Source organism: Brachyistius frenatus, unplaced genomic scaffold (assembly GCF_029030835.1).
Source record: "Brachyistius frenatus isolate BFR_SWC_R1_liver_20210118 unplaced genomic scaffold, ASM2903083v1 Contig_13, whole genome shotgun sequence".
In the NCBI taxonomy this organism is placed as follows: domain Eukaryota; kingdom Metazoa; phylum Chordata; class Actinopteri; family Embiotocidae; genus Brachyistius; species Brachyistius frenatus.
The window spans coordinates 895,138-920,982 of NW_027210612.1; the positions used below are offsets into that span (position 1 = coordinate 895,138).

Genomic DNA, 25,845 nt, shown 5'->3' on the forward strand with positions numbered 1-25,845 from the left:
TGCATCCAGTTTTATCATCACCGCAGAACAGAAGCATGTTGTGGAAAGGCCCAGCTAGTGGTTTATATCTTTTTTTTTTATTGTTTAATTATTTACATTGTCCAGTTTCTCTGCCAACAAAGCTGACAGAAGATGACACCGATAGAGAACGCGTTAAACAGAGGAACACCTGTGTTACAAAAACAATGGCGGCACGGGTTGTTCCACTCACCACAAGCCCTGAGCCTCTGCAGACGTAAACTTTCAACTATTAATACCAACTCAATCCCATCAGAGGTTTTTCTGAAGGATGGAATTAAATACTTTGTGATTAAGCAATGGCCAAAGCTGACTCAAAATTGAACTTTCCTAATGCCATACGAGTCTACAGTATGGAGCTGCAGTGTAACTAGACAACAGTCCAAGATATTTCTAGAAAGAGAAATCATTTCACGTTAAGAAATTAGCAAAATGTTGAAAAGGGAGTAGACTATATAAAATGAAGAGAAATTCGGATCGGCAACAAGGTAGTTCAGCACAAGCTTATAACATTGTAAAAATGCTGCAACTTTTAAGGCATCAGTGGTCCATTAAATCAGTAGTTCTCAACTGGAGGGTTGCGGCCCAAAGGTGGGTCGTAGATGTGTGCGTGGAAAAAAAAAAGTCAAACTTTTATTTTGAAGTCCACAGAACTTCTGCTGCTGTGCTTTTTTTTTTTTTTTTTTGTAGAAGAATATACGTTGAACGCGTGCAGTAGCCCTCTGCTGCCGGCATTGTCATGACAACGAGTACCAAAACTAACATTGTCACATTAGTAGTTAAATTAGCTCATATTCGAGCATTTGTAAACAGGTTCAGGAAAAAGTTAAGACTTCTTATTTCATCCGATTTTTAGCTGCAGTTCAACTCTCGTTGCAGTTTTAACGGTGCCTGGAGACCTCGTGCATTGCTGCACTAGTTTAGTTCAATAATTTGAACTTAATGAGTCAAGAAAAATGTGGGTCCTGAGACCAGTTGGACCAGTTGAGAACCACTGCACTAAATCCTTTAGTCTTAACAGTTTGGCAATCCACTGTTAAGAGCAAAGAGAGAAGAGACTGATTCACAATCAGGGTTCTAATTATCTGCTCAAAAGTGAGTCACGTTTACAGAAGCAAGCCTGCCGGTAAAAAAAAAAAAAAAAAAAAAGAAAAGACAAGGATACAAGGCAGCCGCCAGGCAAGCAGAGAGGCTTAAAGAAAACTGTATGAAATGAAGCAGGTCTGAGAGGATGACAGAAAAAGAAGAGCAGTATGAAAACCTAAACCTACAAGGCTAAGTTAACATTTGAGCGATTGTAACATACTTTATGCCTCAGAGCTCTTCCTGTCTTTTAATTACCCGTCTCCTTGTACAATGCAAAATGTGAACAGTGCAAACAGCTTCCTGTGGCACACATTACAAAATAAGACTCAGAAAAGACATTTAAAACAGTTATGTCTGAAAATGTTAAATTACCTTCTAAAGGTCTTTGGTTGAGCAGTGATTACACTTCTCACATTAACATGATGAGATACTCGCTATTGTCGATAGCACCCATTGAAATTGAAGCACTTTCAGTACTGGTCACATACAGCTTCGAGGTAAAACGCTCTGCCTCTAGTGGCGTAGAAGTATTTATTTCAGAGTGTTTTAATTGCTGTGGTGTTCCTTTATGTTACCCAGGAAGATCTTTGACTAGAGACTACGTACATTTTTAAAGCACCAATGTTTATGTTTGGATGTTTCATGGGCTGGTAAAGGAAAAAATATTAAGTTACCGAGATGTCCTCTGCAATGTGTCTCCTCTCATTGGGAGAACATCCCATTATATGTCCGTTGGCTACAACCACTCCCGCATATAATTATCGTCTCACCTCTTTTAAAGCTGACTTATCCCTCCCTAACTTTGGCTTTTGTTCTTTCTGTTAAAAAAAAAAATGTCTTGGAAGCTAGAAGTTGTAGCCCTTGAAGACGTGTCTTGTTCAGCTTCCTGGCGGGAATCAGGACAGACGGGTGGAGTATTTTAGAAGACGAGCTTTTTGGGCACCTCCCAGCTAAACTCTGCTCGGCCAAAGTGGCCATAAGAGGCTGTCTGCTGGTAGATCGGCCTCTTCAGATTCAGCTCCCTGAGGAGGACACAGAAGAAATGCAACATCAGAGGTGAGAAAGGACTGTAAGCACATCACACGATAATACCAGTCTTGTTTTTTAGATATATATACATATAAAAGTATGTAGTTCTGGTTGTCCCTCTTTGTTATTTTAAATGCTCGTTTATCGACAGACACTGCATCGGGCTTAGGCTATAAACGCTGTGGTATGTGTGATATACTTATCACTGAACAAATAAACATGAAATGAATGGGAAGGGAAATGTAAATGGAGACAAATACAGTAGAAATGATCCCATCTTGAAGCTACCATGCGTCTAACTTTGTTGCCGCCCACTGGCAGAAAATAGCAGCACACAGTTTTCTGTCCAACTGCAACTAATAATTATTTTCATTTCTTAAATCTATTTTATTGATTTTATTATTACATGTATCTTTATTTGACCTGAATATTAGTTTTCAATTGTTTTTCTGTTTACATTTCTGCTGCGTTCTTATCAGCCATTTTTTCAAAGTGCTTTAACTTTGAATTGCAAAAACCGGAAGGAAAAGTGCAACTAAATTCTGATTGTTTTGTCGATTAGTCATTTTGTCTATGAAATGGTCAAAAAGGTTTTTTTTTTTTTTTTGTTAAATTTACTCCCATTTGATATGAACAAGCAGCACAACCTTTGAAAAATATCTGACATATTTACTTGAAAAATTATTGAAATAATTTAGTTAATCAATGACTGAGCGTTCCAGTTTTCTACAACCATCAGAATAATCGGAGATGATCACTTAAGAAAATCAACAGTGACTTTAAAAGACAGTCCTGTCTTGCATATGACGAATACAGAAGTGGTATTCGTGTGTTTACCTGACGATGACTCCTGGCCGCAGATCGAAGTTCTTGTTGACAATCTGGAGCAGTTCTGACTCTGTTCTCTGGGAGGACCCGTAGGTGAACAAGGAGATGGACAAAGGCTTGGCCACTCCAATAGCATAAGACACCTGTGACACACACAGAAATGTTTTTTTTATCAGCACCAATGGCCGTCTGCACACAGCATTGGACTCGGTGCATGTTTGGATGGTTTGGTGGTTGGAGCCGAGCTCTCACCTGAACCAGAACTCTCCTGCACAGTTTGGCTTTGACCAGAGACTTGGCCACCCAGCGGGCAGCGTAGGCAGCGGAGCGGTCCACCTTTGAGAAGTCTTTGCCGGAGAAAGCTCCGCCACCGTGAGCTCCCCAACCTCCGTATGTGTCGACAATAATCTTCCTGCCTGTCACACCGGCATCACCCTGTTGGACAAAAAAAAAAAAAAAGAGAGGAGGAGAGCAAAAAAAAAAAAAACAGATTACTTTTTCTTTTTTTTTTTTACAATTAATTTTCTAAATCAAATAGCAATTTGTGTGCGACGGTCACCTGGGGTCCTCCAATGACAAAGCGACCGCTTGGCTGCAGGTGGTAGATGGTTTTGTCGTCCAAATATTTAGCAGGAACCACAGCGTTGATCACCTGACGGAAACAACTCGGCATTAAAAACCAAACATGTGACTTTATTCCTTAAACATTGCATTCAAGGAGGTGTGTTTGTTGAGGCTGCACCTTCTCCTTGAGGACACTCTTCTGCTCCTCCAGAGAGATAAAGTCATCGTGCTGGACAGAGATCACAATGGTGTGAACTCTCTTGGGGATCACAGCTCCGTCCTTCTGGTCATAATGTACCGTCACCTGGGGGACAAAAAGGATGTCAGTAAGTTAGTACGCAGTGTTGGACTCCAATCAATGATTATTTTCACGTTTTATTATTTCCATGCTGCTGTTCAAGTGACCCAAACTTCCCCATAGAATGAATAGAAATATTGTATCTGTTTCAGAGCCAGACCCACATCTTCAACAACTTTTATCCTTGACATCTTCTTGCATCGCAGAAAATAGTGGTAACTTCTGGCACAGTCTGAGATTTATGATGCTGCGCCTGTCGCCTTTATTTCTGGTTTTGAGCGCAGGAAACTACAGAGGTTAGATCACCAGAGTTCAAACGGCACAGCTGTCGCTTTCAGTCCTCTGTAATGTTGCTCATTGGTCACTCTGTACTAACCCGAGCTAAATCCGTACCATTGAGTTTAAATACCTGGTTTAAATTCTGACCTACTGTTTCCTGCCTGAACCTACATTTGACCTGGGACACCGGACACAGAATCGGACACTTTGTATCCCAGAGTTGCAGTCAGCTGCTAATTGCCTCTAAGTCAGTCAAAAGTCTCTTATTCTTGCACAAACAGCTTTATCTTAAATTCTTGCTATACTCACTGTTGATCCGATTTTGTATGCTGGCACCAAAATAATCTCTTGGATCAAAAGAATAGAAAAACAAAAAACACATTCACAGAAATTCTGCTGTGGTGTTGTTTCAGTTCGTGAGTCGTAAAAAAAGAAAAAAATAGTGCATGTGCTTTAAGGCATAACCTTACCTGTGTTTTAGAGTCAGGACGCAGCCAGGCGATGACACCGCTGCGTCTGAGTTCAGCCATCTTTGCGTTGAGCTTGTGAGCTAAGACGATGGTGAGAGGCATGCACTCCTCTGTCTCATCTGTGGCGTAGCCGAACATCAGACCCTGCAGAGGAGAGACAGTCAGAAAAGATGCAGAATGTAATGATGCAGATCATCAGCAGCAGGAAAAAAACAATGGTCACTGAGTGCGGAACAAAAAGGTAGCAATGACAAAATATTGGAAATGGACTGTAAGAGTCAACTACAGTTTTTTAAAAAAAATGTTTTTTTAAAGAAGCTTTATTTAACAATGTATTTGTCAGTGTCTTTTTTTTTCTTTTTTTTTCAATTTTTTTTTTAACTGTGGATGTTCTCATGCTGCCACTGACTGAATTACACTTATTTACTCAAGTATTGTCAAATCTGAAATAAGCGTATTTCCATTTTATGTTGCTTTATACTTCTACTCCACTGTTATAATAGTTCATATTGTACATACAGTAGTTAAAATAACCTCCACCTCCTTCACTTATAGGATGCACTAATGCAACAGTATCTGTTTATTTTAATAATGTCATCCATAACAGTAAATCGGCCTCTGGGGAAATGTTTTCTGCAGAATAAGTTTCCTTTAGTATGTATAGTTGATAGTACTTTTGTACTTCACTGAAAAGGATCTTAGATGTAGGACTTAAAACACTGAAAACACCAACATTCAACCCACTAGGTGCTGTCTGAATTCTTTAACGTGGTTGTACTAAGTCAAAACAACTGTGATATTTGTTTTTTGTCAGTATCCACTAAACCCTCAACATGAGCCAAAGGACACATTTTCCTATAGCAACAGTCGCACCTGGTCTCCCGCTCCAATGTCCTCCTCCTGTCTGTCAACATGGACTCCCTGAGCAATGTCCGGACTCTGCTGCTCCAGAGCCACCAGCACATTACACGTCTTATAATCAAAACCTTCAGAAGGGAAGCGGGAAAAAAAAAAAGGTGAGAAATTGACAAAGAAAAGTACAAGTAAACTGTACTTTTCTTACTTTGCGTGTCATTTTCTCACCTTTGTCAGAGTTGTCATAGCCGATGTGTTTGATGGCGTCCCTTACCACCCTCTGATAGTCCACGTTGGCCCGAGATGTGATCTCCCCACAGAGCAACACCATACCAGTCTTGCACACCGTCTCTGTCAATGCGATCAGCACATTACATGTTCAATGATCTTTAAATATCTTGTACCAGGTTTTAGACTTTGATCACTTGGATGTAGCTGTCACAGCACCATGACAAACCTGTTTGCTGTCATCAGCAACCTCACAGTGGTCACAATCAGTAGTCAATACTAAAATACAATAAATAAGCTCAACACTGCAAATTACTTAAATTCCACAGGAAATTCAGGTCAGTGGGTCTGTTAGTTTATATTCAGCTTCACTGACCACATGTTGCCGTTTGGCTTTCTTAGGAGAATGTTAAAAAAAAAAAAAAAAAAAGTTAGGATACTGGGATGACTATTTTAAAGCCATTCACAAGATGGTGCAACATATATGTCGCTCTCCATTTCCTCAAATCTTTGATTTGAAAATATAATTTGCTCACCACAGGCCACTTTGGCATCAGGGTCCTGGCTCAGGTGGGCGTCCAGAACAGCATCACTGATCTGGTCACAAATCTTGTCTGTGGAGAAGCAACAAGTTGAGATGAGTTGAGAAATGAGCTTTGGAAACAGTAGACCATCTATCTGGAGGTCAGAAAAACCATATATTGCAGCATTCGTAATAATAGAAAATGTTAGCTTGGAAATCCATGTCTACAAATATGTGTTTGAAAGGCGGCGCACTAATATTTCAAACAGTAAGAGTGATTTTAGTTGTATTGGTTTCAGTGCAGTAGCAGCATGAATCTGTCTGTCATTCTGCTGAGGTAATACAAATACACGGGTTGCATCAGAAACATCACCACCTGGCTGCACTGACTCCACAGTGCATGGAGGATCTACAAATGTAGACAATTTCCAATTACAAAGCGGTGATATAAAATGTTTTTCATCTTCACTTAGATTGACTTTGCAGTTAGTTGCTGGTCTGCAGGTATGTTGCTACGCATCTTAGCAACAGGTCTGACCGGCCACAAAAAACATGGCCACTATCTGTGGGAACAGCACAGACCTCGAGGTGTGTTATCAAATAAAAAAGTGCTTACTGTAGTTTCCTACCAAGACATCTGAGAATGTACAAACAGTGAAAGTCACGTTTTGATACTTTGATGGCTCTTACACTATGAACTGACGAGGACACACTGCCTGCTACTTTTTTTTTTGGATTCACATTAAAATAGCTCAAGAGCGTTTTAGATTATGATTATTGGGTGTTTCTTTGTATTTTCATTTCTCTCATTTAGGATATAATTTATGAGTATTATTTGTCTTTCAGTGTTTCTTTTAAGAACTAAGAGATTTGAAGCAATGTAGACCCTGTGATCTATAGAATGAGATGAAGATCAATTAAAAGATTTTTCCTCAACAATCAATACAAATTTTTTATTAAAAATTACGACAACACGATAAAGCTGAACTACTCAGATTCAAATACTGGGGGCTCACGGTCATTTTCTGTTCTGTTATTATCTGTGACGCTGCACAACTGCATTTACTGATTATTGATTTAGCACAACGGACTTTGTAAGGTTACATATTTGTGAAAGTATTACAACACATTGGCAGGGGTAGATGTGTGTCTAAAGGCAGCAGTGTACACAGCAGAGTACACTTTAACTTTTACAGTTAGGTTATAACTTAAGACTGTATTTACAGAACATCTGGGACTCACGTGACTTTAGCTCCACCTATTTAGCATTTTAAATTAATATTTAAATATTTAATAAATGATTTAGAAGATAGTCGTAGTGTGTTTTACCATTTTGTCACTTATTATCTATATCTGCTACCAGAATATGTCTTACATCATAATTTGCAAGCTAATATCAACATTAAACATGTGTTCCAGCACATGCACCACTACCAGCATGTCACGCTGCTCTCTCTCTTTTCTTGGAAAAAAAATTGTCCTCAGCATGAAACTTTACATCAGCCTATCACACACAGACACATTCACCTCCTTCTGCCCATAAGTGATAGCGAGGGCCAGTAAACACATGTTGCTGTGGATGGAATACCAACCACGCTGGGAGAGTATTAACGCGTTATTTTGGACTTATAGTCCAACTTGTATTGAGTTTTTTCACAAGTGTGTCTGTATTTCTGCTAAATAACATGACAGTCTTAGTTTTAACATGCGAAATGTATTCCTCTTTGTATAGTAAGAAAAAGTTAAATGGAATGTTTTTTGGACATTGTATTTTTGGGATAAAACTTGTAAAGATTTGACAAATTGTGCATTTTTTAAAAATATTTTAAAACATTTAATTTTCAGAGTGTACACAGGTAGCTAAGGTAGACTGAAGACTCACCTGGATGTCCCTCTCCTACGGACTCCGAGGTGAACATGAAAGAACCGTCGTTCAGCTGATCACTCATTTTTTCCTACAGGGCCAGGTACTCTATGAGGTTCCTCAGTTCCCACCAACAGGCAGTCCAGCGAGATCTAAAGGCGGCTTTATATTCCTGCTGGTTCTCTTCACCAGAGAAACGAAGAATGAAGAATGGGAGGCTAACAGCCTTGCAGCCAATACAAAGTCTGTGCAACAAAACTCCACGTCTGTGTCCACATGGCCCAATATATATGGGTAAGGGGAACACACAGGCACACACTCTCTGTCACACACACACACACACACACACACACACACACACACACACACACACACACACACACACACACACACACACACACACACACACACACACACACACACACACACACACACACACACACACACACACACACATGTCATGTGAATCCATGGGACAGTCCATTCCAGGGGGGAGTGGATGATGGGAGGGCTTTTCAGCTCCTGAAAACTGCTTGTTAACCCCTTGTGTACAGCTTGGTGCTCAAGTGTGTGTTTATAGTCCTCATCTGATTTGACTGCTCTGCTTTTGGGTGTGATGATTCTTGGGTAGAAGCAGGAACTTCACAAATATGGGGTTCCCCTTCCCCCATAACACTCGTGGGACAATTCTGTCTGCTGGGACTCTGCCAGGTTGGGGCAGCCTATGGACAAAGGGACACAGGAAAAAGGTAGTTGTCCACAGCCAAAAATGATGCAATTACTCCTGTTTACATCTGAGCAAAGTTATGGTGTTCAGTTGTGGTGAAAGAAGACATGAATGTAAAATATGTAGTGCCGCAACAATAACGTAATTGTTTGATAAAAATGATTGCAACTGTTTTTTTAAAGTTTTTAAAAAAATATAAATTAACTATTTAAAGTTTAAAAATCCAAAACTGATACTAGGTTCTTCATTGTGAGAATTTGCTAATTTTCTTAGTTATATTTTAGTAAACTGCAGTGCAGGAAAGTATCCAAGTACATTTAGTCAAGTACAATGACATGATACTTCTTCATTCTCCACTACATTTCAGAGGAAACCGCCACCAGTAAATTGAATATTTTGGGGCTCTGGATTTCGGGTTCACCTTGTGCTATTGAATGATGTGATACATTTTTGACTAATTTCTCATGTTTTATAAACCAGATGATTCTTTAATCTCTTGACTAAATAACAATCAGATTAATCAATGATGATAAAAAAGTTAGTTGCATCCATGAAAATGCGTAAATGGAAATAGCAGACATGTTGAAATGTAGTGGAAACTAAATTTTATAGTAGCATAAATAAATATAATAAAAGTATTTCAAATTTATACTTCAGTACAGCACAGTGTAGATAGTTACTTTCACTCTGACAATAATTAAGTTTGGAGCAGACAGTTACCTGTTGTCTAAATGTTCTTTTCCATCAGCGTCCCAGCCCGAGGCTTTTGTCTTTGTGCACAACTGCAGGAAATATCCACATCCATTTCCTGAGAGAATATCGAATAATGAAGATGAGACTCTCAGATATCTCATGGCCTTTCAGTTGACTCAGTGCCTGTGTTTCTGCAGAAAATCAGGGACATGCATGGGACTGTTTGTGCAAGTGATGCACACACACAACATACATAAACATACACCTGGAAAACAACAATAGAACTATGAAACACACAGACACAAACTCTGTACCTTTTCATATATTCAACAAGCTGTGCGCGCAGTGAGAGAAACAGCTCTCTCTTTATAGTAGCGTGAACAGTGCAGACAGACAAACCCTATTCTCTCCATCTTTCCCTCATCTGGCTCTAATTTCACTTGGTGTTGAGTTGGCCTCGTGAAATGAGATGAGAATTTTAACTAGCTCTCTGTAGTGAATAAAATACCACTCTTCCTGACTGCTTTAAGGCTCATTTAAAGCAGATTTAACCAGAAGAACAAAAAGCTACATTAATCATAGAGTCAGTGTAAGCAGTGATTGTTTGACACCCCCCGCCCTTCCCCCAATTTTACAGAAAGTCTAGAAATGGCTTGAATTTTGAGATGCAATGTACAAGCTTCCTTTTATATTTTAGAGTATCTGTAAAACTACAGTAGGTCTGCAGGACTTTTGAAGGCCTCTGATAGATTGAGCTTGTAATTATTTTAGGCAAGAAACAATAACTACAGGAATAATCAACGTTATGAAGTGCAGAGCAAAAATAATTCATGAATCGAATTTCTGTCTCCACGGCAGATTAAAAATGCAAACTGCACAATATGGCCGTAAGTTTGCGTTTGTGAAACTATGAAGGAAAAGGTGAAAATAAAAAACAGATGTATTAACATATGAATAAATACCACTTCAGGAAATAGCTGACTTAATCTTACCCCAGGCCCATACAATAAAATCAAACAGTAGTTACTGGGTGTGATATTAAAACACTGCTCTTTGACTCCAGAGAAACTCTTTCATACAACAACAATCTGGTTAGCGGGCAAGCAGAGATGTTTAATTAGTAAGCTATAAACAGTTCAAATTAACCAGTTAAAAACCACATTTTTCGGTTTATAATGATAAATAATAAAAGTAATAGCTAAATGGTTAATATTCAGCTAAAAGTAATTTACAAACAATTTAATTACTTATCCAATAGTAGTAGAAATATTAAATAAAAATAAAGTTTAGACAGCCTAACTAAAAAACAGTTGAAATACTGTAAGACTGGACATGACATGTAATACTGAACAAAGACTGGTGTCTACAGCGAGATTGAGGTCAGAGGTCTGGGATGATTCAACGTAGCAAACCTGAACTAGATTAAACTAGAGAAAACATGAATGTCCAGCCTGATGCTAAGGGGAGCAGAGAGCCAGTCTGATGGCACAGTGAGTGACCTATGGATGATACACCTCTGTTTGTTTTGGCCCGACTAGATTCTGATTGCTGGGATGAAAACACTCAAGACAACACATTTGTTACATGTGCACACGTGAAGTATAAATTTGTGTTGCTTGCTTCTAGGAATTTGTTAATGACTGACCAGGAAAAGGTTTTTTTTTTTTTTTTACACCAACAAGATTGTTCTGGTTATGTTGAAAGATAACTGCTATCAGAGGTTTGACAGCAAGTCAAGCCTTAAGTATGAAGTCGGTGAATATATGCTGCAGACTACACTTAGTTGTTAATCTGACTCTCAAGTAAATCCAAACTAATTACATTTAATGAGTAAAATATTAAGTTATTCTGTATACCATTAGCTTTGTTGGAAGACCTGAATTAAAATCAAATCAGAATTTACCCCTAGTTTGTGGGAAACCACCAGTTTTCTAAGTAAATAAGCTACATACTACAAATCTATTTAAATAAACCCCTTTCAATCACAACTTGATCAGTGTTAGGTTAAAATGATTAAAACTCTGTGTATTTGAATGAAATTGTGTTTTGGAGTTTCCCTGCACCTATGATATGTGTACATCCCATTAAAGAAGCAAGAATACAAGGATACAGTAAAACGGAGGACCGATTTTGAATTTTCATCGTGTTTCATGACTGACTCCAAAGCAACTTTATCTGCACTCCAAATAAATCATAAGAAAAGAAGAAAAAAAGAACAAGCTGGCTGATTCCCAGTGGTCTTTGGAGTTAAACTCCACTGATCTCCACTATATCTACTATGTCCATCCACTACACATCATTCATCAATGTATGTATGTGCACAATCCTATAAGAGAAGAAGTTTGTTTTATATTCTAAAATGAATGTTAAATAGGTCAGTGTAAAGCGTTGGATTTATAAAACCTACTTAAGACATACTGTAAAGTTTAAAGTTCAAATCCTCTTGAACCTTCATCCACTGAGCTGTTGGGGCCCTTAGAAGATGAAGAGTAGAATGATAAATACTGGATGAACTTTGTGTTCCTGCAAGGGGGGGGTTTCCAATGTCTTCACCTGTTTCTCAAACAACTACAGTGAACTTAGTCGATGCCCACCCATTGAGTAATTCGGAGGGCATTAAAGTCCCCCTACTTTTAACACGTCATTCATGCCAACATGTTTCCCCCACTGATCCAATCTCATGTCCGTATCCTCCTTCTGTCTGATTGGCTACATGAAATGTGTGTCACATTGTACCCTTAGTGCGTTTTGTTTAAAAGCTGAGGTAAGGGTTTTGGGGTCACTTTAGGGTTTAAGGGTCAGTCAGACTCAAACTTGACAGAACAGGATGAGATAAATGAACCCTGGCGGCCTCAGAGGCTGTTAACACCTGTTTGTTTTTCCTTAGGTTCAAGGACACGCAGTTTACCCCTGCAGCTCGCCTCTCCGCGCTCTGAGCTCGTCTGGTTACCAACCAGTTTCATCTGGACGGTAGTCAGAACAGGCAGAATAAGTTGGATCCTGCCACGCACAAAGTTTTATTGCATAGTTGAAAGATTGTGGAATTATTAGTGTGTACAACTTGTTATACAAGAAGCTACATGTCAATAAACAGCCTGTCACCTGAATAAGTTTACTATGTTTATAGATATTTATTCTTGTCAGTGTTGTTCTGTGTTTTTACAGGCTATTACAACTCTGTGTTGAGGATGATGTATTACTGTGCAGGCTTCTTCTGTATATTGATCTGGATTTTTGGCCTGTTTATAGCATTAAAAGGCAAATTTGACCATGCTATGAATTTCAACACTACCAATTTTCTTTTGCATATCTTTTAATGTTCAGTCAAAACAAAGGAGGACTATGTCTGCCATTAACGAGCCGTGCACGGCTTGAAACAGAGTCAAAGGCAGATCTCACTTCTCAAATGAACTTGGACAGTCATTACTGTCATACTCCCTGTGCTTCTATTACTACTACCCACTTTGCTCCCTGATTGGCTTCACTAGCACAATAAGAATATGACATGTCAACCAATGCCTGTGGGCAGGAATACCACACAGGAGGTGGGGTGCAAACCCTCAACTGTGATTGGCTGCTGCTCCCACACACTCCCCACTGGAGCAGCATTGGTCCAAGAAGAGACTGTTCTGCATTTGTGTACACAGTTTGTTTGCATGTGTGTCTCTGCGATGAGAATACCAGCGCCAAAAGCAACCCAAGACCTCACTTGAACCTAAAATGAGAGTTTTGTGCACTGTGATAGTGTGAAATGTTTACAGTGCACTGACTCATCTTGGAACATTTTTACTACAAATGGCTGATTGTTCAATGAATCACAAGCACAAGCTCCACTTTCTCATACAAAAACCACTAGCCATTGATTAAGTTTCATAGAAGATGACTGGAAATCATTTACAACAATAAAAACAAGCATGCGGGCAGACAAATAACCCAGCAAATGGCTGCACAGAAGAGCTGGAGAGAGTGCAGCAGCTGGCCTCGCGAAGTGTCATCCTATCCCATCTCTATTCCAGCCCATTTTGGACCCTCAGCACATTCCTCTCTATAACTGCCACCAATGAGTGAAATAGTACCACTTTTTCACTAGCAATGCGCTTTCCTCGTAGAAATTATTCAGCAGCAAGACAATGTCTTCACTAGACTTGTGTGTCGATGATACATTGTTGAAAAGTGTAATGACAAATCTATACTATGTAATGTAATGTACCTTCAGCCTCTTCACACACACTCCAAACACCTTGAGCCCTCTTTACTGCACCGCAAGGAGGTGGACTCAGGTTTTTATCAATGGTTGCGCTTATAAAACTGCCATCTCCACTGCTGGTTGTTTTTCAGCATTACGGCCCTGAAAAAAATACTACCCTCGGAGAGGCAGTCCTTTAGCTTTTAGACAAACTGTTAGCAATAATCAATAAACTGAGAAATAAAATAGGAGTTACTTTCAGGCCTGAGAGAAGACTTTGGTGTGTTTGCTCTCTAATGTCACTAATCTCCTGCAGAGGTCAGTCTTGCTCTGAGCCATGACAGCTGGTGTGATCTCAGGGCCTCTCCGCCTACATTAGGTTTGTCCTGCAACAATGAGAAGCCAAAGGCATATTTATCATGAGCGCCATTGCATATTTCAGCAATTACAATAAGAAAATATAATTGTGTAAATCACTTTCATTTAAAAATATTGGCGAAAGAAGGATTCTCTGTGTTAGCGTCAAACTAAAAATCTTAGTGGGAGATGCTCATCATTATATTTATGGATGTTAAGATGTAACTAAGACTACATGAAATATTCAAACATGCTGTTACAATGCTGAGGTTGCGTTGCTGTATGAGGAGTGGTCCACTCGGTACCATGCTGAACCTGGTACTGAGGATTCAGCTCAACTTGATCCTTTTTTCACAGCAGTCTTTGAGGAATTCCTATCATGTTTTGCTCACATAAGCAAAGCTTTCACTGTGATTGGCCTGATCTGAGTTTAGAGGGCTTAAGGGGCTGCTTGAAAACATCAGATTCCTCCACACGAGCAGCGAGACACAGTCTGGTAAGTATCACCTTTTAAAAAAAATTTGTTGAGTTAAATGTGAAGCCATGACTATTCTAAGTTCTGCACAACCTTAATGTTGATCATTGTGATCAGCATGCGTGACTGTATTTTTACTAAAGAATACAAATTAAACATACAAACAGCCATGCTAAAGTGAGCTACATTATACGTTAGCCTTGTTTAATGTTTGGGAAGCTGAAGAATTTTGAATGTGAATCTTTCTGGTCCGTGGAGCCAGGTTCGGACCATGGTGCCTGTGATCATGGTTCTGAAGGTGGTGAGCCTGTTTGTTGCAGAGCTTATGAGCTCCATCACAGACTGGTTCCAGACCAAACCAGCATGGGCCAACTTGCAAATACTGGAGAACACAGAGCTGAAGACAACTGGAGGTGGTGAGTCAGAAAAACAAAACAAATGTAATCTATGACTTGCGTAACTGATGTTTTTTTGGCAATGCTGAGTTACAGTCCTTTTTTCAGTATAAATTATCTTTGTGGGTTACTATCTATTGCAGGAACAATGAAACTGTCTGTGGTAAAAAATTTTTTTTTAAAAAGAATGGAAGTCTGTACTAACACTTGATTTGGGATGACTGATAAACTCAAGGACTGATAGTCCTTGAAAAATTGCAAAACGATCCTTTAGTCCTTCTGACCTTCATTAATCGACTGGCAAAATACCAAGTTGTCTTTTCAGATACCTCATCAACAATTTAGACAAACATGAAGACGCGACAGTTCAAAATTTCAGCTTTAGTTGGCTGCGATTATGGAATTTAAGATTCATCATCCCACAACAACATTTAGAAGGATGGTCTTTATCTGTAGAATGTAAGTTATCCCTTCTGAAGAAGAGTCAGTCATATTTAGTTTCAATAATGCGCCATTGTCTCTTTTAGTCGATGAACAACACAAGGCCAAAGCTCTGTGGGAGAAGGCTGGCGCTGTGGTCATGGTTGTACGGCGACCTGGATGATTATTGTGCAGAGAGGTAGAAATTGACACGCCTGTATGTGTAATAAGAACTCTTTAACTTGCAATCCTGCCATTTGATTCCCTGTGTCCTTCTCTATCCAGGAGGCTGCTGAGCTGTCCTCTCTGAAGTCCCAGCTGCAGGACCTTGAAGTCCCTCTCTTTGCAGTGGTGAAAGAAAACATTGGCAAGGAGCTGGACAGCTTCAAGAAGTATTTCTCTGGGAAGGTCTATGTCGATCAGAAGGTCTGCTTTTGAAAAACTCTCCCCTCTTCAGGGCTTTAAGTTGCATAATTTAAGCCAATAAGATGCTTTTTTGTATATTACTCTCATAGAGAAAATTCTACGGCCCTCGAGAGAGGTGGATGTTTTTCTCTATGTTACTGCGTATTGGTGTGTGGAGGAACCTCTGGCAGGCCTACCGGAAGGGCTTCAGGGGAAACATAAGAGGTGAAGGATTTGTCCTGGGGGGAGTCTTTGTCATTGGGCCTGGAGATCAGGTAGGGTGCAATTGACCAAATAAATACTTTATGACAATTGTATCTGGATGCTTTCATGGTTTATGATGGGTGATGTTTTTTTTTTTTTTTTTTTACCTCTTAGGGTATTCTACTGGAGCACCGTGAGAAGGAATTTGGGGATAAAGTGAACATGCTGGCTGTGCTCAGAACAACCCGCAAAATGCGAGAGGACTTGGCCAGATAGATTTCAACAGATGAATGAATGGCATTTTTTTGTGTGGCATTATGTAATAGTTGTTGCGTGCATGCTTCCGCATGCATGTGTTTGGTCATGTCAGTGTTTTTTCATATCACTCTACATGTTTATGTAACATGTTGCAGGTGTTACACTCTTCTCATATTTCATCTGCATATAGCATGAATTTAATGAACTTCTGGCTGCACTCACATTTTTGCTGATGTTATGCAATGTGGTTAAAACGTGCCACTTTAACTATTTATTAACATATCTGGCTTTGATTGTGTGCTGGTCTTTTGTGTGTTTTAATGACGACTTGTTTCTAAACTCAGCTGAGAGGACAGCTCTGATGCTACACAGCACACAAATCCAACACTTCATTTGGGCCTGACATGATGGGAGAATAAATCGTCAAAGTAAATGATTGCATTTTTGCCATATAACTGTTAACAATAAACCAATACAGCAGTCGTGCTCAGCAAGTTTGTCAGCATATCTACCTCGTCTCTGGCTGCTCCTTACTTTCTTGGCAAATCCTGTTCGATTAGTTTTCCTGCGCTCGTCGCTCAGAGTCGGTTAGTACGCCTGCGCAGAGAGCTGTTGACAAACCGCTCGGCCCGAAGAGGCGTTTCTCATCGCCGCTTCATTGATTCTGGTGAGTGTGACTTTTACTGCAAAACGACTCCATCAACCTTATATCGCAGTGACAGCTTAAAAAAAACAAACAAAACAAGCGCAGCGGTAAACCTCGCCAGTTCCCGCCGCCACATTGAATAAACCAACGATTTATTCTCGCACGCTGTGCTAATAAATGCTAATCTCTCAACCGTGTGCGGCGGCGACGTGACGCTGACGCGCCGCAGTAACTTCACAGAAAACCTCAGTCTGCATTTAATATGTCCTCAGTCATCATCAGACGAGCTGTCAAAGTGCTTAAACCTATATCATAGTCCTTTTCAGTTACAGGTTCAGTGAACCGCGGAGCCATCGGGTTTGTTGTCTGTGTTTAAATTACACAACAGTATCAAGGTCATTATCCACATTATTTGTTGCAAGGCCGATTACTGGTCTTTTTTTTTTTTTATTTGCCAACTCATGTTTTGCTTTACAAGTAGGTCCAAATTGTGTCACCAGTGGAAGAAGTATTAGGATCCTGTACTTAAAGTAAAATGACCGAATAATACAAAAATAGTAAGCAGGACATGATAAGTGTCATACAACTACGCGCACCTGGTGCAATACGAGTACTAACACATGAATGAAAGGTACAGGTAGACATACAGGTAGTATGTTGGGCAGTATTTTTTATATTTTTTTTTAACCTTGCTTGATCAGTCAGCTGGCTGATATCGAAGCGAAGTACAAAATACATCATGTTTTCCTCCAAAATTGAGTGTAAAAGAAGTGTCCAAATGAAAATGCTCAATAACAGCGTCACTAAAATGTACTTAATATATCAAAAGTATAGGAACTCAATGCAGGAAGAATGCCAGATTTTAAAAAAAAAAGACTATTTCTTCGTGAAATAGTTTGGAAGAGAAGTACGAAGTAGCGTTTAATAAAACTATTCAAGTGAAGGACCTTAAACCTGCAGCGTTTACAGTACTTTACCTGCATTTTTAAATCCACCAATCGTCCTCATTTGTCCTCCCATCGCCCAGACATCTCATCAATATCATCAAACTTGTGTTTTAGTGCTAATTGTTTACTGGTATTGTGCAACATGACTTCCTTTTTAAACAGTGTTGACAGCTCTTCTCACTGCTTGTTCTTCAGATGTATTGAAGAGGTCCAGACTTCCTTGTGTTGCAGGGGTCTGTCTCTATTGGCTGCTGCTGTTCTCTCTCTTTTTTTTTTTTTTTCTGCCCTTTGTCCTGCGTTATAAAGCGTCAGAGCTGAAGTGCATTTGGTTGATTTGCTGTTTGAAACCGGATCAGCTAAAATCACAGGAGAGAAAGCATTCGTTTGCTCTTTGGGGAACGGAGACAAGTTAGTATACGACATTCCTGCTTTAAAAATCGTTTGAACGGAGAAGCCAGATTTGAAATAGTCTCTGTAACAAAATTGAACAAATTAAACTGAGTTTATGTTCGCAGTGTAATTTATTTGTCGGTGTGTTAACCACACAGCAGATGGATCAGGGTGCAAAAACAGGAAGTTTATTTGCAAGTGGAGAGCAGAAACACAGTGAGATTATTACGATAAGAATACAAATAAGAAGTACATCTTGTACTTTTATACGCTTGTTGCATTTTCAATTTCGATACGGCACTCTTTGCAGTCTGAAGTGTTGGAAATAAATGTTTATTAGAAGCAAAAAAAACAAAAAAAAAAAACCTGGCTAACTGATTTGACAGTAGGTATAAGGTTTTCTTGCTATGAAATGTTTTTCTTTTTAATCCGTCAGATTAATTGCTTGTTAAAAGCAAGGCTGGCGGTCGAAGTTGAGTGTGTGTGTGTGTGTGTGTGTGTGTGTGGCACGGCAGCTTGGTTCAACCTGCTCAGAAAACACTTGTGTTTTGTGTCTTCCAGTGAAATCTTGAGTGTGTGTGTGTGTGTGTGTGTGTGTGTGTGTGTGTGTGTGTGTGTGTGTGTGTGTGTGTAGTCAGACGGTCAGACTTTTTTCCCCCCACAGTCCCATGATGCTGGCTCTGTGCAGATGTTGGACAGCTTTGAGGTGGAGGCTTCCCCCGCGCTGCTCTGCACTCCCTGTGGGGGGCTCCACCGTGGGCAGCCAGCCCTCTACCACAGCCGGGGCCCGGTTTCTAACACCCCAGACTGCTCAGTTTCACCAAAGTAAAGCCGAAGCCAGTCCTGACCAAAACAAGACCTCTTCAGGCAAGGGGATATTCGACTGCCGACGTAGTTAAACCGTTCTGCGTCGCATCCCAAACTTGAACTAGAAACGGGCTTCGTTGTGACCTGTGCGTAGGATTCCCTGCTCTCCACCCCCGTTACGTGCTGAAATGACTCCAGGTCTTCAAAACGCAAGGAAATCTTATGAAAGCAGACAAAATAAATGATAATTGATAAGTCAGACCACAGAAATTGTAATTAGCGCTCATAAAGTAAAACATTCAGTTTTCTTTACAAAGTACTTTTCTGGACAAAAAAAAAAAAAAGAAAAGATATTTGAAGACCTCGGGTCCCAGGAAATTGTGAAGGACTATCTTGTGACATTTGGTGGTGGACCAAACTATCAATTATGAAATTGATCAATAGGAAGTGAAAATAACTGTTGCTGCAGCTCGATATTAAGCTACAAGATTTTCTAAAAGAGAAAGCAAATTTTGGTTAGTTTTCACAAATTGGCTTATCAAGCCAGCTGCAGTGAAAGTTCTCAGTTTTTACGTACGTTTGTGCAGCATTTGATGTCATAAGGGAGGTTTAGATTAGAGAGAGAGGCGGGAGGCTGCGCTGGCAAAAAAAAAAAAAGAAAAAGCACCGAAGCCTGCACGCACAAACGGGCACGCTGAGTCCTGTTGGTCTCTCGGCCTCAGGGAGGTTTTTTTTGTTCTCCTTCGGTAGAAGATTAGATAAAGTGCTTCGCAGTGAAACATGTTCACAGCAGCCAGCCCGCCGCGGGCGCATGACGGCTCAGCCGCAAGAGGCATCGTGAGAGGAAGTCAAAGTGTAAACACAGTGTCACATTTTCCCCCTTCCCGTTTCCTTGCTGTGCCGCAGTGCTGTCACCTGGGTCCGGGCTGGACGGGCAGCTCTTTGAAATGGGGATGTGGTCACTGGGTCTGGGCGCCGTTGGGGCCGCCCTCGCCGGGATCTTCCTGGCCAACACGGATCTGTGTCTTCCCAAAGCTGCCGGTGCGTCACTGGAATACCTCGACGACGCCGACCTGCGCTCCGCCACGGATGGTAAGGGGGACCTCCCGCCGACGCAACCGCCCACCCGTCGGCTCGTTAGTCTCACCTCCGGCAGTTTTTGAACACACGAGGAGGACATTTTAACGTTACATCAGCACGACGGTCAGCCGTGTGTGGTTTTCTTGACTGTTACGTGTTTGCGCGGATTGTACGAATGAGGTTTTGTGTCGAGATTAGGGAAAAGCCGCTTTCTAAAATCTGCAGGTGTTGCAGATTAAATCACCCTAAAACGCTAAAGGTTGACTTGCTGTGTTATTCTTTGTAAGAATATTCAACATATAGAAGCTTCATGTGACCGTGAACATTTCGGGGTTTTTTTTTCCTTCCATCATTTGGAATTTGAAGACTGTTGTTTATCTACCACATTTGATTAGATTCTTGTTTGCTGTAGAAGTCATATAATCGTTTATTTTATCACTAATATGTCAGGTTGGAGGCTTGTTGTAGAAAGTTTCTTCTTCTTTTTGACTGCAGATGAAAACGTCATCAAAGCAAAGAGCCTGTGGGAGACGAACGGGGCTGTGGTCATGGCCGTGCGAAGACCTGGATGATTTTTGTGCAGAGAGGTGATGTCGAAAGTCTTCGACCGTTTCTGCGAGACTCGGGAGTGCATGCGACTTACACTTCCCCTGATGGTTTGATTTGATCTTTCTGCAGGAGGCCTCCGAGCTGTCCTCTCTGAAGCCCCAGCTGGAAGAGCTCGGGGTCCCTCTGTTCGCCGTGGTGAAGGAGAACGTCGGCACAGAGATCCAGGACTTCAGATCGCACTTTGCTGGGGACATCTACGTAGATGAAAATGTGAGCATTTGTGGGTAACATCACATCTACCAGAGCTGCAGTTACAAGGACCCGTTCGTACTATCTGACATCTCGGCAGCACACACTGACAATGAGAACCAAAGCAAGAGTAAAGTCCGATTCAGGGTTGCCACTAACGAATATTTACATTGTTGATTGTTTGTAGAATAGTTTCCCCGAGTAATCATTTCATTGTTTAGGATATAAAATATCTACAAATATTGTAGCACCCTTCATATTTTCCCAAAGCCAAAGTTGGCATACTTTAACCTAAAGTCTTTAACCACATGCAGAAAAGTTCATACTTTTGTTTTTCCTTTATGATAGAAAAACTGAAAATGCTCAGTTTTGGGATTCTTTCAGCTTTTGTAAAAATAAAATAAAATAAAAAAAAAAAATATATATATATATATCTTAATGATTCAGCTCATGAAAGTTGGTACATGCGTTTCCCGGTGAATTTTTTTTTTTCATTTTAGTGGAGGTTTGAGTGGGCGTGGCCAAATGGCTCGCTAGCCCCCCCAAACACTACATTTACCAACATGCACGAAATTTGATGTACAAAAAAAGTTCCAATTCAACATGACGTCAACTCAACAGGAAGTCCGGCATTTTTAACGTAGTCGACATTTTTGCCGATTCACACGTTATACTTTGACAAACTCCTCCTACAGATTTTGTTGGACCGACTTGAAATTGAGTCCGTGCACTCTTAACATGTTTGGAATTAAAAGTTATCAAAATAATTAGTTTTTGTCGATCACTGTGCCCGTGGCGTGGCGGCCAAAAAGTGACCCAAAAATGACTTTTGGGTCACTTTTTGCTATAGTGTGACTTTTTCTTTTTTTAAGTTGTGACAAAGGGGGGGCTTGAACCTCACACCTTCTTGCTGAGAGGCAACAGTACTAACCACTGCACCACCAATCTTCCCAGGACACAGTCTGCATTGTAATCTTTGGCTCACTGCAACCTATAACTCCACCTTCCACAAATATTCATTCAAATGCGGCCAAAATTACCGCAGACATTCTTTGGATAGCAGACATACGTGTTTTCAACGGGGTCTGCAGTGACATTGAATATCTTCCTGTAATGTGTAGTGTACATGTTGTAAATGTAGTCATACTAATACCAAACCAAAGGTCAACAACAATACAAAACAAAAGTCTGATACAAAAACTCAAATAAACATCAATAACATGTCTAAATCTTCTTGGATTTCTGTCCAAACTACCAAGAATGTTATCCCCCAAAAACCCATTCATACATTTTAAGGTGACTTTTTTTAACATATTTCGGACGAGATGCTATAGTATGACTCTTTTTTTAATTTATTTATTTATTTTTATCATATTTTGGACAACATGCTTTGCAGGCGGTGCAGTTTGATGTTTCGCCGTGACACAGGAAGTCGATGTTTAAGGTCAAATGATGCGCCAAACCTCAGGAAACATGCGTCAGGCACCAACTTTCATGAGTTTTTGAAGATGTTAAAGCTGCCAAAAAAAGGCAATTTTTTTTTTTTTTTAAAGAATAAGGAACGAGATCGAGCATTTTTTTTTTTTTTTTTAACTGCAAGCAGGAATACGCGGACCCTCGCATGCTGGTTACTGGTATTTTATTATTTAAAAAAAGTTTTAAAAAAATCCATCATACTTACTGAAAAAGCATGTTGAGCTGCATATTACATTTGTCTTGATTAATCTGACTGAAACTAAACTGTGTGTTTTGCAGAAACATTTTTACGGCCCGCTGCAGAGGAAGATGGGCGGTCTGGGGTTTATTCGCCTGGGGGTGTGGCAGAACTTCATGCGGGCCTGGAGGTCCGGTTACCAGGGCAACATGAACGGAGAGGGCTTCATCCTGGGGGGGGTGTTTGTCATCGGAGCAGGAGACCAGGTAGCCCAGGTTAGATTGCACATTTGTCTCAGCGCGGTGCCTTATGAAACCGTATTTGAACTGCCTGCCGTGTTTTGCAGGGCATCCTCCTGGAGCACCGGGAGAAGGAGTTTGGCAATAAGGTGGAGACGGCGGATGTTCTGGAGGCTGTTAGAAAAATTGTACCAGCGAAATAATTATTTTGTACAGAGAGCAGGTACACTGCATTAGAAGATTTAAGAAATAATGTACCTTTTTGACTTGACACCTTGAGTTTCAGTCAGTCTGTCCATCACTGAAATACAGATATTACCATGACATTTAAATCTGTTTGTGTTGTTCAATATCACAACATACCTCTGTTTTTTTGCACATTTAACTTGCCGTTGGTTACGAACACCGAGCTGTGAAATGCAGGACAGATGTTGTTTGTCACCGAATATTCCCCTTTACCGCCGCAATCACCTATAAGCTTGACATTTGACACGGGTATTAAAAATACGGGATTTAAAGGCAGCGTTTTCATTCAGGTACATCAATTATTAAAGCTAAAGTCACTTGAAATCAATCCGTTAGAAAACACGCTTCAATATTAAGGCATTGAGGTGCAATTGTTGTTAGTTGTAAAAAAAAAAAAAAAAAAAAAAAGATGTTGTTTCTGTGTTAAAGCTTCATTTGCTTCTGATCAGGCACCCGAATGGACCTCGACATGACAGACGAGTGTTTGTATTCTGTGTGTGTGTGCGATAATGACAACCTGACTTTAAACTCGATACTGAGAAGAGCAGGTTTGATGACCAAACACACACACACGCACAGGTTCAGTTTCTGTCGTCACGTCGAGGAGAGTTTGTGGCGCCAGGAGTATTTGCTTGTGTGCGAGAGAGAGACATGAATGTAAGTGCACATGTGTGTACTGGCTACAGATGATTAAATAAAGACAACCTCATCACCATGTCTCTACTGTGGTGTTTTTAGTTTGACAACGACAGCTCTATTAACAGGAATCTGTCACTGACTGCGTGATGAAGTCACATCATTTTGTCAGCCAAATGCAACAACTTCCTGTTTCTCTTTCCAATTAAAAGCCCTCGAGCGTTTCACTCACGGTTACGATCATGTAATTTTAATCTGAATCTTGGGCTGAAACTTCATAATTCATAATTGGAAAAGTATTAAGAAAGTTTCTTGCATACATGTCTCAAGCTGGAATTGAATCAATGACCTTCTGACTATGAGGCACCAGCACTAACCATCACAGGTACAATGGTGTCATTGTACCTGTGATACTGATACTTTGTTTTGTGCTTTTGAGGATATGCTATAGTATGACTTTTTTTTAAAATAATTTGGACAACATGCTATAGTATGACTTTTTTTCATATTTGGACGACATGCTGTAGTATGACTTTTTTCATAATTTGGACAACATGCTAAAGTATGACTTTTTTTCATATTTGGACGACGCTATAGTATGACTTTTTTTTTTTTTTTTCATATTTCGGACAAAAACTTTCTAGTGAATAAATCGGACTATTCAGTACAGCTATGGAAACAATATCCACATACTTTGACAGAAGAATAAAGGCAAGTTCTTGTTTTCTGTTGATGCTCTGGATGGATTCAAACATCAAATTTCACCAGTTGTCATTTTTAAATAACTGATTTTGTAAATAATTTTGTGTCCAGACAGGTAAACCAAGACATTAGCTCTATAATCAGTCCTGAGTTTTTCTACTATAATATTCACTTGATTAAGTTCCTATCCTCAAAAGGCAGGGTCATTACATAGTTTAAACCTCTTGGTAATATACACTGTGAAATCTTATTGGATTAAGCCGACAGGTTTGGACAATAATGTTACACATTTTATTCTATTGCTCTGAGTAAAATACATTTCACAACAAGGAAATATATTTTAAAACCATACAAAAGAGGAGAGAACATTATGCACCAATACAGACACGTCTACACGTATGTAACTTCTATGTACACGAAACAACCAAAACGTTCATGGAGTGTAATAATAACAACGTACATTGTCTTTACATTTGTGCTTTCATTCTGCAAAGATGTGACATTTTTTTCATGGCATGCACAGCTGTAGTTGTAAATTAGAGGGTTCTCAACAAGACATTTTATTGTAATGGCAATAAAGTCTATGGCAAAAATATGAAAAAAAAAATTCTTATTATTTCAATCTTTTAATTTCATGGTGATGCTTTCTGATGTTCTTGAAAATTTTGGTGTGCTGTTGAGAGACAAGGTTGAGGACCACTTCAGTAAAAAAAAAAAAAAAAAACCCAAAAAACATGTTTTTGCATGAGAAAAGTCTGGAAAGAGGTCTGTATGCTAAAGCTGAAACAAAAACTTTAAAAGTTACACACTTCATCTCTTCCTCCTCAATCCATACCCGTCTCATCTTTGGCTAGATCTATGGGTGCGACATGTCACTGTGGTGCAGTACAGCCACGAGCTGAGATGCAACTTTGCAAATGTGTTTTGAGAGCCGACTCAAACACTTCAGTTTTGTTCTCGACATTTCTGCGACATAACTCCCCAAGAGTAGAAAAAAAAAAAAGCCCCCAAAAAAAGCCAAAACTAAGCTGCTTGGTTATGAGCGATGAAAGCTGCCAGATCACGAATGAATAACAAATCATCACATGACCATGGTTCATTCAACATCATCCAGCAAGATAAGGAATCACAATTTTTTTTTTTTTTTTTAATATACACTTTAAAGAGCTCCTTTTAAATAGCAACACGAATGCAGCACAGCAGAGATTGAATAGTGCAGTTTAACCCTCAGCGGGAAAACAACCCCAAACACAACACACAATAACAACCATCAGCACTGAAGCAGAAAACGATGCCTTCACTGACCACTGCAAAAAGCTTCACGCACTGGAATACAGGCGTGATGCTGCTGCAGCTCTGAAACACTGTCCTGCAGTGCACGCGATCACGTGTCGGTGTTTGATTCAAGCACTTGGGGAGGCAAAAGGGACTCGAACAGAAGCCGAGACGCGAGATTAAATGCTTACACGAACATCTAAATAAGAATGGAGTAACACTTGAGAGGAGTTTTCTTCTGAAACAATACATGTTCAAAATAA

General features: G+C 39.9%; 2 protein-coding genes, 1 long non-coding RNA gene and 1 pseudogene across 6 annotated transcripts; 3 read left to right on the forward strand and 1 right to left on the reverse strand.

Moving 5' to 3' along the window:
* Positions 1-61: 61 nt before the first annotated feature.
* Positions 62-8,150, reverse strand: mat1a (methionine adenosyltransferase 1A). The gene is made up of 10 exons (XM_069692669.1): positions 8,061-8,150; positions 6,192-6,269; positions 5,656-5,778; positions 5,446-5,558; positions 4,573-4,716; positions 3,704-3,829; positions 3,521-3,613; positions 3,214-3,396; positions 2,971-3,104; positions 62-2,126 (listed from the first exon to the last, which is right to left on the reverse strand). The coding sequence occupies exons 1-10, from the start codon at positions 8,125-8,127 to the stop codon at positions 2,024-2,026; spliced, it is 1,164 nt and encodes a 387-aa protein (XP_069548770.1). The 5' UTR covers positions 8,128-8,150; the 3' UTR covers positions 62-2,023.
* A 98-nt stretch (positions 8,151-8,248) lies between these two features.
* LOC138617574 (uncharacterized) lies at positions 8,249-12,735 on the forward strand. 2 transcript variants are annotated; one of them, XR_011310671.1, is made up of 3 exons: positions 8,261-8,336; positions 8,674-8,791; positions 9,518-11,501. It is a non-coding gene; the product is annotated as an uncharacterized lncRNA (long non-coding RNA). The 2 variants fall into 2 exon arrangements; XR_011310672.1 differs by lacking the exons at positions 8,674-8,791; positions 9,518-11,501 and adding an exon at positions 12,350-12,735 and having other exon boundaries at positions 8,249-8,336.
* Positions 12,736-14,197: 1,462 nt separating this feature from the next.
* LOC138617577 (peroxiredoxin-like 2A) lies at positions 14,198-16,713 on the forward strand (annotated as a pseudogene).
* A 25-nt stretch (positions 16,714-16,738) lies between these two features.
* LOC138617575 (peroxiredoxin-like 2A) lies at positions 16,739-23,684 on the forward strand. Of its 3 annotated transcripts, none has more exons than XM_069692677.1 (6): positions 16,739-16,829; positions 19,859-20,044; positions 20,528-20,619; positions 20,711-20,851; positions 22,586-22,750; positions 22,831-23,684. In XM_069692677.1, exons 2-6 carry the CDS (start codon positions 19,900-19,902, stop codon positions 22,924-22,926), a joined length of 639 nt encoding a protein of 212 aa, XP_069548778.1. In that variant the 5' UTR covers positions 16,739-16,829; positions 19,859-19,899; the 3' UTR covers positions 22,927-23,684. The 3 variants fall into 3 exon arrangements, with proteins under 3 accessions (XP_069548778.1, XP_069548777.1, XP_069548776.1); XM_069692676.1 differs by lacking the exon at positions 16,739-16,829 and adding an exon at positions 18,067-18,163; XM_069692675.1 differs by lacking the exon at positions 16,739-16,829 and adding an exon at positions 18,797-19,012.
* The last annotated feature ends 2,161 nt before the right edge of the window (positions 23,685-25,845 follow it).